The sequence below is a fragment of the Camelus dromedarius genome, chromosome 29 (assembly GCF_036321535.1).
Source record: "Camelus dromedarius isolate mCamDro1 chromosome 29, mCamDro1.pat, whole genome shotgun sequence".
NCBI classification, from domain to species: Eukaryota; Metazoa; Chordata; class Mammalia; order Artiodactyla; family Camelidae; genus Camelus; species Camelus dromedarius.
In genome coordinates, this window is record NC_087464.1 from 6,252,723 (window position 1) to 6,271,136 (window position 18,414).

The 18,414-nt window shown below is 38.9% G+C and overlaps 1 protein-coding gene across 3 annotated transcripts; it reads left to right on the forward strand.

Moving 5' to 3' along the window:
* The first annotated feature begins 149 nt into the window (after positions 1-149).
* On the forward strand, positions 150-17,271 carry LINS1 (lines homolog 1). Of its 3 annotated transcripts, none has more exons than XM_031440470.2 (7): positions 150-249; positions 9,803-10,288; positions 10,393-10,482; positions 11,322-11,463; positions 11,898-12,488; positions 13,652-13,823; positions 15,604-17,271. In XM_031440470.2, the coding sequence occupies exons 2-7, from the start codon at positions 9,905-9,907 to the stop codon at positions 16,526-16,528; spliced, it is 2,304 nt and encodes a 767-aa protein (XP_031296330.2). In that variant the 5' UTR covers positions 150-249; positions 9,803-9,904; the 3' UTR covers positions 16,529-17,271. The 3 variants fall into 3 exon arrangements, with proteins under 3 accessions (XP_031296330.2, XP_031296329.2, XP_031296332.2); XM_031440469.2 differs by having other exon boundaries at positions 163-249; positions 9,798-10,288; XM_031440472.2 differs by lacking the exon at positions 9,803-10,288 and having other exon boundaries at positions 165-249; positions 15,604-17,270.
* Positions 17,272-18,414: the final 1,143 nt, after the last annotated feature.

Consider the following 18,414-nt stretch of genomic DNA (forward strand, 5'->3'; position numbering starts at 1 on the left):
CGATCGAGGCTAGGACTCGTCTCCGATTGGCCTCACTCACTTCCCCGCCTCCGTGGCCTCCGATGCTCCGCCCCCGGCGGAGGGACTCGTAGCGGTTGCTAAGAGACACTGTACGCCGAATAGGACGTCTGCGCATGCGAGAGGAGGGACCACCTTGTACTTTCCGTGAACTACGGTGGCCGGGAAGGGGCCGGTGTTCGCTGGAATGGCGGTGCGAAGGTGGTGTGGCTGGAGTCACATCTCTGGCAGGTAATTGGGAGCGGCCGCTACCCTCGGCGGCGGGGGAGGCGTGTGTGCGGCCGACTGAGAGGCTGTCCTCTTAAGACTTAAGACTGGGGGGTGGGGGGCGACAGTCCCTAGAAAGCGAAGAGAGAGGCGCCTTGTCCCGCCGCCCCTTCTCAGCGCTTTTCAGACCAGTGCCGGCTCCTTGGCTGGTCTTTGGGTCCCTGAGGCTCGGCTAGCTACCAGGCTGGGCGTACCTCGCCTAGCATGGACGAGAGGACTCTCTTTGGGATGGCAGTGACGCTTCAAGGGCTTTCCTGCAAGGATAGCAACCTTCACGAATTCCTGCGATTGAAGGGGGAAAGAGTGGAAAATATGGGATATGGGCGTGTTAAGTGCGTTTTTTCATTTAGCAAGTATTTGGCGGACGGACACTGTGCTGTTTGGGAGACAACGGTGAGCAAAGCAGATGCTATCACTTGCCCTCGTGGAGCTTTCTTTTTAAAAAGGGAGGCTGACAAACAAAATGATTTTTCGGGTAGGGATAGGTTATAGAAGGAAAAGCAAGCAGAATAATGGGATCGAGTTGACTAGGACGTGATGGCTATTTTCGATAGGAAGGATCTGTGAGGAAGTGACATTAGAGCAGCGATCTGAGTGAGGAGGAGCCAGCCATGCCAAGACGTGGAGGCGGGGGTCGGGGGAGATTTTGCAGGCAGAGACAACCAAAAGTGTAAAAAATGCAAAGCCTCTGTTGCTGGAATGACCTTTGCTGTTGACTGGAACTGCCAAGAGGAAGACCAGGTAGACAAGCAGAGTAAGAGGGAGAATGGCTGGTAATGAATTTGGAGGGCGGGGAGGACAGACCGCAGACTGCAGATCTTGCGGGACATTGTAGCCATGATTAGGAAGTTATAGTATCTTATTTGTGTTTTGAAAAGATCTCTGGCTACTCAGTGGCGAAGACTGTAGCCGGGAGTAGGAGTTACTGCAAATGTGGAAGACTATTGTAGTAGTCCAGGCAAGAGTTGACATTATTTTAAACTAGGTCGCCCAATAAACTGGACATTTGACTACTACCAGTGCCCTCAAGTAAAGGCCTATCTAATTGTATAAAGTTATTATGTATTTTGGCATTTCAAATGCTTTTATGTAGTAACACATATGAAGAAAAATTTGTGGCAGATGGGGGTCACTGCAAACACTTTAAATTGACTCCCTGATGTTTTCTTTTACATTATCATTCACTGATTATTTTGGTGCCTTTCATATGAGCCACCTATTGGCTTAGGTACTGAAACTGGGCTCAGTCCTACTCAGGGAAGCTTGTGACCAAATTAGAAAATAGTTTCGCGGTGAGATAGATACTGTGCTATAGGCTGAGGGAGCACTTGGCAGGGCTCTCTAACCCTGACTTGGATATTCCAGGCCTGGAAATTTCCAAGTTGAAGGCTGAGAGTGGGAAGGGTTGAGTGTGATTTAGAAGGAAAGGGCTGAGCAAAGCTTGGGAATCCCTAAAGTGCACAGAGTTCCTGAGGACCTCAGAAGAAAGCCTGGAGCTTAGTTTGTGGGGCATAGAGGTGAGAAGACCCCAAGAGTCAGATCTCCAAGGGCCTGCTAAGCCCTTTTCAGGGGTTTGGACTTTATCCTAAGGAAAGTGGAGAAGCTTTTCAGAAGTGGGAGTATAGTGGGCCAAGAACAACCACTCAGCAAGGACCCCATTGGGGTTGTCCAGGGTAGAAGTGGGGAACTCTAATAGTGGCAGTGAGGATAGGGTGAAGTGAGGTGAGGAAGGGTCCAGGAAGATAACCAGGTTTCTTGATTGGGTGACTAGGAGATAGAGGTGCCGTATATTGAAATGAACAGTGTAGAAGAAAACAAGTTCGAGGGGTCATAGAGTGAGTTGAATTTGTGCTGAAGGTGCCTGTGGAACCTCCAAATGGAGCTCTCTGCTGGCATTTAGACACTGGAGTACAGAACACAGAAGAGAGCTTGACCCTGACTGTGAATTCTGGAGTTGTTAGCATGGTGATATTAATTGAAGACATTGAGAGTCCTTGAAATTGCTCTGAGAGAGGGGCTATATAGGACTGTACCCTGACATGTCCCAACATTTAAGGGACTACAATCAGCTCTCTGTATTCTCAGACTCCATGTCCATGGATTCAGCCAACCTCAGATCAAAAATATTTGTAAAAAGAAAAAAATTCCAGAAAGTTCTAAAAAGCAAAACTTGAATTTGCCGCTAGCCCAGCAACTATTTGCATAGTATTTACATTGTATTAGATGTTAAGCTAGAGGTGATGTAGAGTATAGGGGAGGATGTGCATAGGCTATTTGCAAATACAACACCACTTTATACAAAGGACTTGAGCATCCATAGATTTTGTGAGGGGATCTGGAACCATAGATATGTGAGGGGTCCTGGAACCAGTCTTATACCCAGAGATGACTGTAGGAGAAAGAGGTGGAGTCTGAGAAAGAACCTACAGAGCGGGAGAAGGAACTCCAAGAGAAATTGACTTGTCAAGGATTGGTGTGCGTTTAGAAAAAGGCAAGAATATTTTTAATGGAAGGACCACCCAGTTATCTGTGTGAACATGTGCCCATTTTTCCTTTAAAGAATATGCCCCTTTGGCCAGCAATTCTGCTGATGAAGTTGTAAGAAGCCCCTTTTACAAAAAAAACTTAAAACTTCCTGGGGGCTAGGGGAGGAGGGAGTGAAAAGATATATTTTAAAGTAAGAACCCTCCTGTATGATAGAGAAGGCACTGAAATAGTATGGATTGATAATTTAATTAATATTCACATCTGGTGAGCTCTAATAACTTCTTTCCCTTATTCTGTGTAAGGCTTTTCAGAAAATACAAATTCTTAAAAGAACATCCTTGATAAATATTTGCTTAGACTAGAAAAAAAAAAAGTTTTGTTTTTTTTAAGAGCCAGGCTGCAAATTATACAAGAAAAGTTTTTAATCACTCCTGGCTGTTTCTTTAAGCCAGATCCATCCAGAAAGTATAGTATCTTATTATATATTCAAAAGAATGTATGCCAAACTCTGCAAGCAGTTTCCAAAGGGATTTCAACAAGAGTCTGGAACAATGGTACTCTGTTTGGAGGTAATTCTTCCTAAAAAAAAAACTATTTTGAAGGCTGCCACATATTTTTGGATGTACAGGTTCCAATTAAAAAAAAATCAACTATTTTATTTTTATTCCATTGTACTTCTCAGCAATCATATTTCACAATTTCAGATTTCCAAATTTCCCTCTCTCCTTAAAGTACATAGCTGGATTACAATTAGAAACCAGTTGTGTTCAGACGGTATTAAATGGTGTTCTATATTAGCAACTTTAGATCTTTCAGTTCTGCCATGATTTCTTCCTGATTTATTATAAAAACAAAATAACATCACAAAAAGCTTGAGAAATAACTTATAATACCTTAACCAGTACAACTACCACTTAATTTTCACACATTCTTTTTGTTTTCAGATGTATCATGAAGTTCCAACAATACTTGTACTTATCTGTACATTCTGCCTAAAGTTATTACTGCCTCCTTCGTGGGGACCTGGATTTGCCACCTGACCTCTCTGGTCCTCTTGGGTTCTCAAATTGCAGGGAGGCCTTAGGAATCATCTAATCCAGTGATCTTTTAATTTTCTTCGCAGTGGGACGCTGATGTAAAAAAAAATCTATTGAAAGTGCTGTTTAATTAGTACGAATGTAATTTACAAATTCAGTTTTATAATATGTACTGATTATAGAAACAGGCAATTATGAACTCCAGGAAGAGTGAAAGAAAGAAACTATGCAGTTTATGGAGAACATGTTCAGGCCTAACAGCAGCCTCAGTGAATAGTGTGTTTGCTAAATGCTGAGTCAACCAAGACATGAAGGTCTACAAGATTCCTAGCGAGAATCTGGTAACTGAGTTGTGTCCCAATTCCCAGCCCTTCCATTTCTCTGGCCACTTATTTTTCGCTTGAAATCCTTTGTTCGAGTTGTAACAATTTTTAAGATTACTAAGAGACATAATTATATTACAACCAGGGAACATTGTATTACCACACTTTCACAGAATATGCTACTAGATAATTCTGAATTGCTATATTGTATTGACACCATCAAAATGGATAATTCTTAAATTATCACTTTTCATTGATTCCAAAGCGGTTTAGATTGCACAATATTTTTTAACAAGTTCAAATTGATTAGATTTCACCAGACATACTTAATTTCCCAATCATTTAGGTGATAATCAAATTCACACAATGGAAACACAGAAATGGAGTAATTCAGGATCAATGTTTATGGTATTTTAGCTCATAAAACCCTGACTCAACTGGAATGAGTTCATTCCCTGAGCAGAAGTGGACTTTACTGTTGGAAACATGCTCCAGTCCCATGACAGCAGCTCTGATTCAGTTAGTGCCCAGGGCTCAGGGCTTTTTCCTAGTGCCCTACTGATTTCAATGTGTGACTGAAATCAAGAATATTGCCTGGTGGGGAGGGGTGTAGAGTACAGCTCAAATGGTAGAGCACATACTTACCATGCACGAGGTCCTGGGTTCAATTTCCCGGTACCTTCATTTAAAAAAAAATCAAAAAACTTAACTAATAATACATAAATAGACCTAATGACCCCCCCCCCAAAAAAAAGAAGAATCATTGCCCAGGAGGCCATGTCTCAGTCCTTAAAGCACATGGTGCTGGTGGTGGAGAGAATGAGCAGTTAATGCCCCGGCTGACAGCAGGCTCCTTTTTTAGGACTGTGGGGGGATCAGGGACCTGGATGCTGTAAATAGGACTAGCAGATACACAGGCACACCATCTGCCTTTTAGCCTTTTAGTCTGCAGTACCTGGCAGGAAAGGAGGATGGGGCTGGAAAGAGAAATTCTACTTTAGACTTTGGCCCCATGGTCCCAATAAAAAAGTTGCTCAAAGAGAGGAAGCTCTTGAGCTGCTAATTTAAGGGATTTTTTTTCCCCCTTCAAGGGTAGTTTTAATTTGCACTTAATTGTGACTTCGATCTGTGCAGCTTCTACTGAGCCCATGGTGAGGTCTAATACAGTAAAGACTGAATGAGCTCAGAACTCAGCCCCTGCTATGGAAACTACTATATTTACAATTTTTTGACATGAAATTTTTATTGTAATTTAAAATTCAGAAGCTAAAAATTACACAGCATTTATATACTTTTTGAGCTCAAAACTATTAAAATTAACTTTGGAACTGATTTTAAGATTATTTTAGACACACACACTACTGATTGACACTAAATGAATAGTTAATGAATCTCTTGACAACTTGACTGAAACAGAATATTCAGGCACGAACACATTCAATAAATATTGATTAATACCTACTGTGTATCTGGCACTGACTGGAAGCTGGGGAAGAAGTGATAAACCAGACACCTCTATGGCATTACAGTCTAGGCAGGAGACATACAAATCATTGCACAGATAATTGAAAGTATGTTTGTGACACATTCTGTAAGACAGAGCAGTGGTGCGAGGAGACTGGGAATACCTCAGGAGGACCTGACCTCGCTAGAGAAAGTCATTATGTTAGTTTCAGGTGAACAACGTAATGATTCAATATTTGTATATACTGCAAAATGGTCACCACGGTAAGTCTAGTTAACATCCATCACCACACATAGTTACACAGTTTTTTTGTGCTGAGAATTTTTAAGATCCACTCTCTTAGCAACTTTGAAAGTTGCTAATAGTATTATTAGTTGCTAGTAATACTGTACAATACAGTATTAATAACTATAGTTACCATGCTGTACATGGCACCCCATGAGTGTTTTATAATTGGATGATTATACCTTTTGACCATCTTCACCCATTTTGCCCACACCCCACACCCTGCCTCTGGCAAGCACCAGTCCATTCTCTGTATGTATGCATTCTTTGGGTTTGTTTTGTTTTTTAGATTCCACATATCATTGAGATCACATGATAGTTGTCTTTCTCTGTCTGACTTATTTCACTTAGCATAATGCTCTCCAAGTCCATCCATGTTGCTGCAAATGGCAAAATGTCATTCTTTTTTTATGGCTGAGTGATGAGATGTGTATCTATAGATGTATGTATTACACATACCATGTTTTCTTTATGCATTCATCAACTGATGGACACTTAGGTTGTTTCCTTATCTTGGCTATTGTGAATATACTGCAGTGAACATGGAGGTGTATGTATGCCGTCTGGAGTCAAACCTGCCATGCGTTGTCATGTTTAACAGGGCCATCTGGGGCATAAGGAATACTGACAGATGTTCACTAGGGGTTATTACAGAGACAATCACATTTAGTTTAACCCTCCCAGCGCCCTGTGGGCTGGGTAGTCATTGTGCCCCGTGAACATAGGAGGAGACTGAGGCTTAGATGGTGGCTTGCCCCATGGTGACCCTGATGTGGCGGAGACACATGACTCTAGATCCCAGGTCCCAGGCTCTTACCAGAATACCGCTTCGACAGAAAAACACTTTTAAGTATTGCCTTCATCATACATTTTAAGTCTTCTATCTGTAACTTAATTGTCAGGCTTTTTCTTCATGCTAAAATAAAATTCCCTGACCTCTATCAGAGTCCTGCCAAGAGTTTAGTAAGAGGACAGTTTACAAACATGAGGCAGGGTCTCCGGGTCTTCAGTGTGCTTAATGTTTTAGCAATATCCCAGAAACTTATTGGAAATAAAAGTGATTGGGCCCCATCCCAGAACTACTGTATCCGAAACTTCTTGGGTAAGGCCTGCCGTCTGCCTTTACATGCCTTTCAAGTGATTCTGAGGCAGCTAAAATTTGTTTTAAGGACCTGAGAGAGGGATGGTGTACCCTAGGGGGCTGGTAACTGCTAGTACCTGCTCTAGGCTTGAAGGTAAGTAGAGAGAGCAGTTCCTGGAACTGTGAAAAACAGCACCCTCTCCTGCCCTCGCACCGCCCCGGTTGGAGCATGTTGGGTCGTGGGGAAAGGGGGAGGGGAGAACTTGCCCATCTGGGGCTGGCACCTGTTGTCTTCATTTGTTATCTTACTGGCATCTGTGACCCCAGTTGATGCTTTTTTTTTTCTCTGTCTATAAAGCATCGTTTTGAATCTCTGTATCTTAAAGTTTCTAACTTTTCAATCTGATTTCTCACAAACACTCTTATCAAAGAACTTGGGTCCCACAGTGATAGAAAACAGCCCATCCCCCCACCAAATGCTTGCTTGTTTATTTATTTATTTATTAGCTTTCAGTTTAGTTTTATGTGCTGAAATGATTGAACCATTTGAAATGGTCTTTTTTATAAGTTGAGAATGGTTGAAATACAGCAGTCTTATTCTCATTTGTGGTAAAAATTAAGGATTTAAAAGATTTATAGAAATATTTTTAGAAGTTTTTTTATTGCTATAGCTTTGAAATAAAAATAATTCCATTTGTGGCTGAAAATTATGAATTCAATTGATCATATATTAGTTAAAACCTAATTAGTTGAGTTTACTGATTAGTTTAAAAATAAAATGTTGGAATATTTTACATATAAAAATGTCAATAGTCTTAATTGGGAAGAAATATTATAACTAAAACATAAAGTAAAATACAATGAAATTAGTCTTTGAAGTAGGATATGAAACTAATTTTTAATGTCTGGCAGATGAAATACACCAGACAATTAACGAGATGGTTTTATTCAAGCTATTGCAACAGGGCAAATGTTTATTCATGGGAAACCTCTCAAAGAAGGAGAAGATGTGGGGTTTTATAAAACTAGGGAGTCGATGAGGAAGGGTGAAGGTAGGTGTTCTGTGGGAATGTGATCAGCCCTTTCTTGGGACACAAGAGGGGCAGTTCTTCTTACCCACGGCCACTTTCTGGGAGCACAGGGCTTAGGTAAATTTTAACACTGTCAATTTAACAAGGTTACCGATATTTACTTATGTTTACTAATCACATGAGGTACACACTACACTTTGAAAACAGAATTCAGTGAAAACTTAACAAAAGTTTCATCTAGAACTTTAAATTAAAATCTATAGATTTCTTAATGTTTATCACTGCATTAGAGACCTAGAACAGGGCAGCTTTGTCTTGTCTTGGGTGACCAGGAATTGAAATTCCTTAGAAGCTAAGCAAGGGGAGGAAACCAGTGAAGAAGGAGGTTTGAAGACCAAGGGCAGGCCAGTGGGCCCTAGAGTAGATGTGACAGCCCTCCAAGGTCTCTTCCTGTGAGGAAGGAAGGAGGTTAAGATGGGCAGGGCATTTAAAAGTGGATCAAAGTGGAGGAGCGAAGTCCGTGGATTTTGTTAAAGGATAAATTTTCAAGATGACAGAATCATGACCCATATAAAATGAACACATATCAACCATTTTATTTAACTCAATGAAAGAACCAGAGAAATGTCACAACCATTTTAAAGGAAAAATTGACGCCATGAATTTAGAGTAAAGAAAGGAATGTTGAAATGAGTTTACACATGGAAGCAAAACTGGCTTCTTCCCACTGCGGGGAGAGCTGCCCCTCCACCAGACAATTATTTACATGTCCGTAGACAAGGATTATTTGCATTGCTGTCAGTCTACCTACAATTTCCAGAAGTCTCAAAGGCAGTGAAAGGAGCTAGCCCTATAGGATCATACCATTTCCAGAGGTTCCAGTATTCCAGTAAAAGGGCATGCAATAATTTCTTTGGCTTGGGCCAAAATCTTAAATGTTTCCTAGCCATGCTTGCTCTGCAGTAACTACGTGCTTCGTCTAATAATCACCTGTCACTTGATTGCCCATATTCTCTGCTTTAAAGGCCATGTCTGGCCCTACATGTCCTTTCCTTTCTCCCCACTCTTTCCGGTCTCCATCAGGTCAAAGGAATCTGAGGCAACGAGAATGTCTAAGTTTAAATCCAGTTTCAAATACAGTTTGCTCATGTTTGGATTGCTTTTGCTTAATATCTTGTTTTGTTGGGTTTTTTCCCCCTTGGGATGGCATCTAAAATTGTTTTATTTTATGTTATAAATGATGACCAAGGTTTCTTTATGTTATCATATAATTTAAAATTGGGATTAATCCAGCAATAGCCATAATAGTTTGACCATAACAAGCTAACTTTAGGCTTTCATATGTAAGTTGAAAGTGAAAGTTAACGAATTTGAGTTATTAGCCCAGTGGTTCTCAACCTGGATGATTTAGCCCCCCAGGGGGTGCTACTGGCATCTAATGGGTAGAGGCCGGGAATGCTACAGAACTTCCTACAGGGCACCAGACAGCTCCCCGCAGCACAAGTACCCAGTTCCTACCGTTAATAGTGCCAAGGTTGAGAAACCGTGACAGCCCATTGAAAAATGTTGGAGGAAAGCTGAAGTCTTTGTTGTGATAAAATTAAAAATAACTATGGTCTTAAATCTATAGGAAGAGCATAATTTTGTTTTTATGGTTTTGAAGTAATGTTATTACCAGTATCCCATTTTAGAAATTAAGCAATCAGTATTACCCTTAACTTGAGACTAAATGATTAAGTGGAAACAAATGCCTTTCCCTTGTAATATGATAACACTTAATCACTTTAAAATTATTTTTCCTAGTTTAGGTTTTACTGAAGAAACGGCTTAGAGGTTCATCGCTTTTCTAAGATTAATATTTGCAGTTTGAAGTTGTCAGCCTTCTCATAAGATGTATTTCGGCCATCAAAATGAAAGCTTTCCTTGACATTTTAGAGCAATTATACAGGAAGATACTTCTTGGCGCCACACTTGAAAATGACAGCCATGATTACGTCTTTTATCTCAGCCTGGCATTTTCAGATCAAGACTGTTCAGACTGCTCAGACAACCTTGATGTCGAGGGTGTGCATCGGCCATCCTCTGTCCATTTGGCTACCGTTTCCGTAGCACCTGTGTGTTTGAAGAGGCACTCTCAGATGAGCAGTACCCGAGAAGTAATGCTCCTTCAGTTAACAGTGATCAAAGTAATGATAACCAGAACATTGTCTGTTGAAACTGAATTCCATGCAAAGGAGAAATACAGAGATATAATTAAAATCCTTTTAAAATCATCTGACATCGATTCTAAATTAGTAAGCCCATTTGTTTTTGTGTTTTTTTTTTAAGATCTAGATTTTTAAAATAAAAGTTTTAAAACATTCAGCAACAGTGGGTAAATTTATTTGTTTTCCTGTAGACCTGTATGTTCCAAAACTCGGATAAATTGTTGTCTCACATGGCTGCAAAGTGCCTTGCACTACTTCTGTATTTCCAATTGAGAGAAAAGGTAAGATAATCAAATTATGTTATTATTTCTTTTATAGTTTATTTAAAATTGCTCTGTGGCATTCAGTTTTTTATCAATAAAATGTTTGTTCACATAATGACATGTAAATTCACTGAAGTATAAGAATGGAATAATGTGATGGTGAATTCTATCAAGAGTTAAAGACTTAATTAAATATGTTGTAAATCATTACAAAATCACATTCTTAACCCAAAAGATGGGTTTCAAGTCAGAGTCCATAACTTTCTTCAGATTCTCAAAGGAGAAGGTAGGTCTCCTTCCTCCCCTCCAAAAAAGTTTTAGGAACCCCTGCTTGAGACTAAGACCATTTTCACAGGTTTAATAGAAACAGATTCTAAGAATGGTCTTCAGCATAATGAAAAAAATGTGAACAAATTATCAGATTTTTCTCTTATCTCTGAATTAGTTAATAAGCAAATCTAAGCATTTACTGACTTCTTTTAGCCATCAGTGCTTGTTCCTTTCTTAAAATAACTTTTTTCCAGAATACAAAAAGGTGATATTTGCAGTAGAAAATTTGGAAACAGACAAAATGTATAAAGACCAAAATAAAAATTTTAGACATCATTCCAGCCACTTAAGAGATAACCACTGCTAATATCTTCATGTTTTCTTTTGATCTTTTATTTGTATGCCATATTGAATATTTTGACTTAATTATTAGGATATTTGTGTCCTTGTTTTACCAAATATTTTCACTTTTTTTTTGCACAAGATTTAACAGGGTTCTATAGGGTTGTATATAATAGGTAATTTGTAACTGTAAAGACAATTTATTGTATATAGCTTACTACTTTTAAATCTTTTCTCACTTGTAGATAACATTAAGTAATTCCTGGATTGCTTTTTGCCAGAAAAATCTTTCTGAATATCCTGAAAGAGATAAAGCATTGTATTGCCTCTCAACTCTTACCATTGTAATGAAAGAAATCTTAAAAGATACGTGTTCACAAAAAACAGGTATGAATTATGTTCCCCCATAAACAGCTGTCATTATCGTGTTCACAAGGAGCATTCTATTTATATAATGAAGAATAAAATTTATTTTATAACATCTGATCCATCCATAAGCATGGAAAACTATTTTTTGATTGAGAATACCTTTTTAAAAGAAAAAAAATTAAACTTCATTATTATTAAAAATTGAAATTAAAAGCTTTTCACTTTTATATATACTTTGCATCATCTGATGATATTAATATTTGTAAAATGGGCATTAACCATGGTTATTAGCTGTTAGTTTGTGTATCTTCATTTGTTCATTTTAGAGGTAAATAAGTCAAATCCATTTTTTCATCTTATAAAGTGATAATAATTACAAAACTCGAATTGTAAAATTATGCTTTAAGACTTGTTTTTCCTGTTGCTTATAACTACTATTTTTATAATTGCAGAAATTTTAAAGCAGTTCCTGACTCCTTTTAACACCATTTTTGAAGTCTTTTACAATTCCTTGTTTTCTCAGCATTTTGAAAACCACCAAGATTTTTCTAAAATCGTGAACAGCTTGATATGTTTCCTGGAATTGCTTGAACTTCTTATCGCCTCCAGAATCCACCTGAAGTTACATTTCACTTGCCAGAGGATTTTATTTTTGAAGCCTTCTTGTGTGTTAGACGTTATCTCCTGGCCTGTTCAGGCTTTTGTCAAAAGGAAGTTCATCATATTTATCAAAAAGTGCCTTCTCTGCAAAGTGGGTGAAGACCTTTGTCGGGGGTCTGTCCCTGCCTTAATGCCGCCAGATGATCACTTAGATGTGGACATGTTGGCTTTAGCTGACGCTGTTTTGCAAGCTGTGGATTTGGGCTTGTTGAGGACATTGTCTGTCCATGGAAAACCTTCCCACTTTGGAGGCGATGAAGTTCAGCCTGGTTGGGAGCATGTCCCTGGTCCAGATTATGTGATCCTCAGAGCAGCAAGTTTACCTATCATTAGATCCTTAGAAATCAAGTTTCAAAATTGTGCTTCAGCAGACGAAATGAAAGGTAATGCTCTGAACTCCTTTTGTATGCAAAGTAATAGGCAATTATGTACTGAAGTGTATTTATTCACAGTTAACAAATCTCAGGACTATAATTCCACTAATTTTAGCTATATGTTGTTCTAGTTGTAATTTACCAAATTTTCTTCCAAAAACAAAAAAAGAGAGAGAGAGAAAACTAGAATTACCCATAAGGGAAAAAGTTTCAGTTTTGTGGGCTAAGCTGAATTTGCCTAGCACAGTGAAAGACTTCGTTTAAAAGAAAAGGTGGCGTTGAGTCACTTCAAAGTAAGCAATGTAAGTCCATTCATATTAAGATATTTGTAGTATAGTAATTGATAATTAGGAATTGAAACTAATATGTGAGAAGTTACATTGATGAAAAAATTGTTGCATAAAATTTCCAGGATATTAACTTAAAAGTCCAAAGATAGCTGTTTAAAGTGGGACGTTCAGTGTAGGTGTTGGGGAAGACACGTCCTCCGTTTCATTTGAGAAAAATGAATAGTAGACGTCTCTAAACAAGCAGCATATAGTTTCAGTGAAAAGTTTGAATTGTAAGCAGTGACTTCCCTGAATCGCTTTGGATAACATTTAGCTCATAATAATTACATACAAGATACACTTCTGTGCAGTTATAATTTACAACACTAGATGGCATGTGGTATATGATTCAAGAGTTTTAAACTGCAGTTAAAACTCCTTGAAACCTTTTTGATTTTTGTGCTTAATAGTAGTGCTTTCTTTTAATGCTTTAAACAAACAAAAACCTTTTTTTCTGTTATTTGGAAAGCACATTGTTTTGTTGGTAGCATTGTTGCCTCTCGTAACAGACACGTTGACATCCAGTGAAGTGATTTCTGTTGTCTGCTACTCATTTATATGCTTTTGGCAAACATTCATGTAACTTTTATTTCTCGGAGATAATTAGTGTTTGGCGGTGTGGCACATAGATGGTCTGGCTATATACATTTTAACTGTATCTTACTGACTGAGTCATTTTTTTCTCTAAACTCAGAGATAATCCCTGACTCACAAACTTTTTGAAAATGTAAATCATAATGCATTTTGAAGGACTTTAGATATTAGAAATTTATATATAGGCAAGTTATTAATGCATTCGTAAACCCTTACCTGCTCTTTGAAATTTGCATTTTTTTTTTGAAGTTGATTTACAGAGGTTTATGTCTGAGTTGCTGACCTTCTTAAAGCGTCACCTTCAGCCCTCTCTGCAGTCACACAATCTTTGTGAGTGGTTATCTAGGGTCTTCGTAGAGCAAGACGATGACATGCTGGAGGCTGCCAAAGCATTGCTGGGCATCTACCTAAAGCTGACCAGGTTCGTGTATTTTAAAGTAATTGTACTAACCACGTGCCAAGAAAGCAGAAAACATTTTTAATAATGCGCTGGACCTACTATTTACTTTCCATCATTAGGGGAGAAAAAAATCCCGAACCATCTTGTGGTTTCCTTTTAAGTTCCAATTCCGTGCTTTAACCCTGCCCTACATGAAAATGAGATTACATTTGCGTTCTCATTGTGAAGACTTGGCTAGGTAGGCAGATCTACGGAGCAGAGCTAGACTGGGTTTAGTCAACGTGGGTTCCGGTTGCGTCTCCATCTTTGTTAATGCACTTGTCTAAATCTTAATTTCATTGACGTTTAAGAACTCTTTTCACCTCTAACACTAACTTTTCTATGTTGAACTTCTATAAGGTGATTTTTGCCTTTGTGAAGGTGAGTACAAACTTGGAAGTAATCAAAGGAGCCGTGCTAGATTTTCATTTTAATACACGGTTGAACTGGGACTGGTACCATCTTGAGGCGGATAACTGAAATTGATTATGAAGTTACACTGCTGATGGCATTTCATGCTGATCCTATTTCGGTTTTATTAAAACAGCTGCACTTGGGTCATATCTTCTTGTGGCAAATATCTGTAATTGGTTATGAAGTTAATAACTGATGACCTTTTACACCATTTCTGCTTCTGCTTTATTAAAACCTTAGAGTGTTTGCTTTATTTCCACTTCTTTCTTGGCTTTGGAGACAGGGAGTTCTTACTAATGGTCGTCGGGGCAGCACTGTGCTGCCAGTTCTTACTTGTGTTATGACACTGCTGGCAGTGGCTGCTTTCAGACTGTAAGTATTTGGGGCCAATTTTCAAAAGGACCTAATCAAGAACACAGAATTCCTGCATGTGATTTGAATTAGGCTCAGAAACGGTCAAAGACAAATTCAGTCTGAATGCACATAGCTGCTAGAATATATCTTAGTTGTGCTCACAGCTGACTTCTTACTCCTCGGGAAAGAGGAAGCCTCTGAACTAAATTCACTTTGTATGTGAATTCCTAACTTTCTTGGCTCCAGTTTAGTGTGCACGTGCTCATGTCAAATGTATTTTTCCTAATGTTACTGTATTAGTTAAGAGTGGCTGGTTGTAAATGGTAGAAACCAACATAAACTAGTCAAAGTGAAAAATAAAAAGAAAGAAATTTATTGACTCTTAATTGGGATTTCTAAGGGGTCAGGTTGGCATCAGGTATACTGTATATACAGGGATTCAACTCATGTCGTTGGTTATGTCGCTTTGTTTCTATGTCACAGCTCTGAATTCATTCTCAGGCAGGGCCACCAGCCAGTGCCAGGCCTCCAGCAGCCTTATGGTTATGTTCTTTAATAGCGCCAGCAGAAGTCCCAGGCAAGGTCTGATTAGCTCGCTAGGGTCATAGATTGGTCAGTCTGGGTCCTGTGCCCACCCCTGGGGAGGAGAGTGTGGAAGTTAAGGGAAGAGGCCAGGCTCTAGACCCACCTTACCACGTGGAATTAGTCACTGGAGGAACAAGGAACTCCGATGTCAGGAGGCAGACAGAGGACTTTGTTGGGCAGAAAAAACTAGAGCTACCAAAGTCAATGGGTTTTGTTTATTTTATTGAATCAGATTTATATAGAGTTTGTGGAGAAAGAGGTTGGTTTGAAAATGTTTTTCTTTTTAAAATAATGCATGGATTAAAAAGTAATCTGATAAGAGAATTTCTGGCACGTGAATTGTATCTGTCAAAACTATTATTTTTGTAAAGAGTCATTAATCTAGGGTCTCCACTATCTTTGTTTTCAGGAAATGTGAAGCTACTGAAAGCTTGACCCAAGAAAAAGAAATGTGGAACCATCACACACATGAAAATGGCTACAATCCACACTGTATTTTCTTATTCTTATTGAAAACTATAGTATTTGACTCTACAGTTCTTCTTGATTTTTTGATTTCATCAGAAACATGTTTTCTTGAATATTTTGTTAGATATTTAAAATTATTGCAAAAGGACTGGGATCATTTTTTCACTGTTTGCAAGTACTTTGATGTAACTGAATCTAAAGATAGCGTAAATATTTATTGTTGTATCTCTTCACTTGTCCAAGACAGTAGCAGCAACTGGACAGAACCTGGTCCTTTGGCTGTTCTTAGTCATCACAGAAATGCTCATGCTTGCGTCTGCCATGCTTCCGATGCTTCTTCAGAACCACTGAACCAGATCGTGTTGTCCAAGGAAGCTTACACCACACTCCCGGCTAATAGTCTGTCTCCCTGCAGAGCTTCTCCAAGTCTGGTAGATTATGACAGCTCTGATGATTCTGAAGAAGAATCCACAAACCAGCGTTTAGCAAACAGTAGACTGACATCTTTCCACCAAGAAGCAGTGAAGAAAATTCAGGACAGAATTGGGACAAGTAGGGGTGAAAAAGAACTTAGCCTGAAGCCTCAGTCACGGCCTCTGGTTCCTAAAGAATCCAACACTCCCTTCTCTGTGGATTGTGACCTAGCCTCAGATAGCACTGCCTCTCAAGTAGGAATATGTTACAGGACAGTAAAGTGCTTTGAAGAGCTTCGAGGTGCCATTTACCGTTTACAGAAGAAAAATCTGTTCCCGTATAATCCGACAGCGCTTTTGAAGTTGTTAAAACATGTCGAGGCAATATATAATAAAAGTTTGAACCCTTTGTACAACAGTGGCATTTTATTTCCACTAACTGTCTTTCCCTAATATAAATTGTGCCTTAATGAGACAATAGTTATTAAAAAAAAAAAAAAACCTCAAAAGAAGGGTTTTCTAAATCATGTCTTTTTTGCCTTTTAAAAGCAGCCTAGTGGCTAAAAAAGATAAATCAGATGGCAAATCACCTGATACAGTTGTACAGCACTAGAAATTCATGGTAGTTCAAACTTACACAAATGTGGGATGGTTATTGTATCCGTTTTCTAGGGCTGCTGTTACCAATTACCTTGAACTTGGTGGCATAAAACAACAGAAATTTATTCTCTCACAGTTCTGGAGGCTAAAAGTTCAAAATCAAGACGTCAGCAGAGCCATGGGACACTAGGGAGAAGTCTTCCCTGCCTCCTCCTAGCTTCTGGCCATTGCTGGCAAGCCTTGGTATTCCTTGACTGGTACGTGCATCACTCTAACCTTTCTCCATTGTCTTGTGACATTTCCCCTGTGTGTCTACCTGTATCCAGTTTCCCTCTTACAAAGATGTCAGTCATTGGATGGGGGCCCGCTCTCATCCAGGATGACCTCAGCTTAATTATATCAGCAAGGACCCTATGTCCAAATAAGGTCACATTCACAGGTTCTGGGAAGACATGAATTTGGGGAGGGACACTGTTTAAGCCAGTACAGATATTTAGGTGTAATGTGATAACATAAAAACCTTAAAATCTTAGCAGTTTTTAAAAGAGAGATGATTAGCTCTATGTATATGTATGTGTGTAGCCTATGGACATGAGTCTCCTTTAAAAAGATTTTTTAATGGGCAATTTTCCTATTTAATATTGTGATACAGATAATTACATTCTGTCTTTTTGAGGGGAGGCAGTAAATTGAAGTTTCAATGTGATTACAGGTGTACCTCTCTTTATTGTGCTCTGCAGGTACTTCATTTTTTTTTTAACAGACTGAAGGTTTGTGGCAATCCTGTGTCCCCGGGTCTATTGGTGCCATTTTTCCAACAGCTTTTGCTCACTTTGTGTCTCTGTGTCAGTTGGGTAATTGCAGTATTTCAAATGTTTTTCATTATTATATTTGTTATAAATATAAAACTTTAATGGATAAGGAGTTGCTTCTTACAGCTGAGCAAAGAAAGTGGTTTCTCGAGATTAATTCTACTCCCAGTTCTAAGATGCTGTGAAGATTGCTGAACGACAACAGAGGATTAAGAATATTACATAAACCTAGTTGACAAAGCAGTGAAAGAGTTTCGAAGGATTGACTCCAAATTTGAAAGCAATTATACTGTAGGTAAGCTGCTATCAAACACATCGCATCACAGGCTTCAGAGAAAGAGTTCATGAAAGGATGAGTCAGTGGATGTGGCAAAGTTCATTATTGTCTTATTTTAAGAAATTGCAACAACCACCCCAGCCTTCAGCTGCCACCACCCTGATCAGTCAGCAGCCATCAACATCAAAGCAAGACCTTCCACCAGCAAAAAGACTACAACTTGCTGAAGGCTCAGATGATGGTTAGCATTTTAAAGTATTTCTTAATTAGGGTATGTACATTGTTTTTTTAAGCATAATGCCATTGCACACTTACTAGACTACAGTATAGGGTAAATGTAACTTTTATATTCACTGGGAAACAAAAACCTGTGTGTGACTCACCTTAATTGTGATACTTGCTCTGTTGTGGTGGCCTAGAACTGAACCCACAGTCTTTCTGAGGTCTGCCTGTGATGGATTTGTGTAGAGCATAACTGTATTGTGCTAGTGAGTCTGTCATTAAGGCAGTCTGAAATGTTGTCCTTAAAATACTTTTTAAGTGATCCTTTTATAGAGAAATACAAGGAAGACTGAACTTACCAGACCTTAAAATATATTTTAAGGCTGTGGTAATCAAAACAAGTTAGTACTCATTCAGGTAGAAATGGA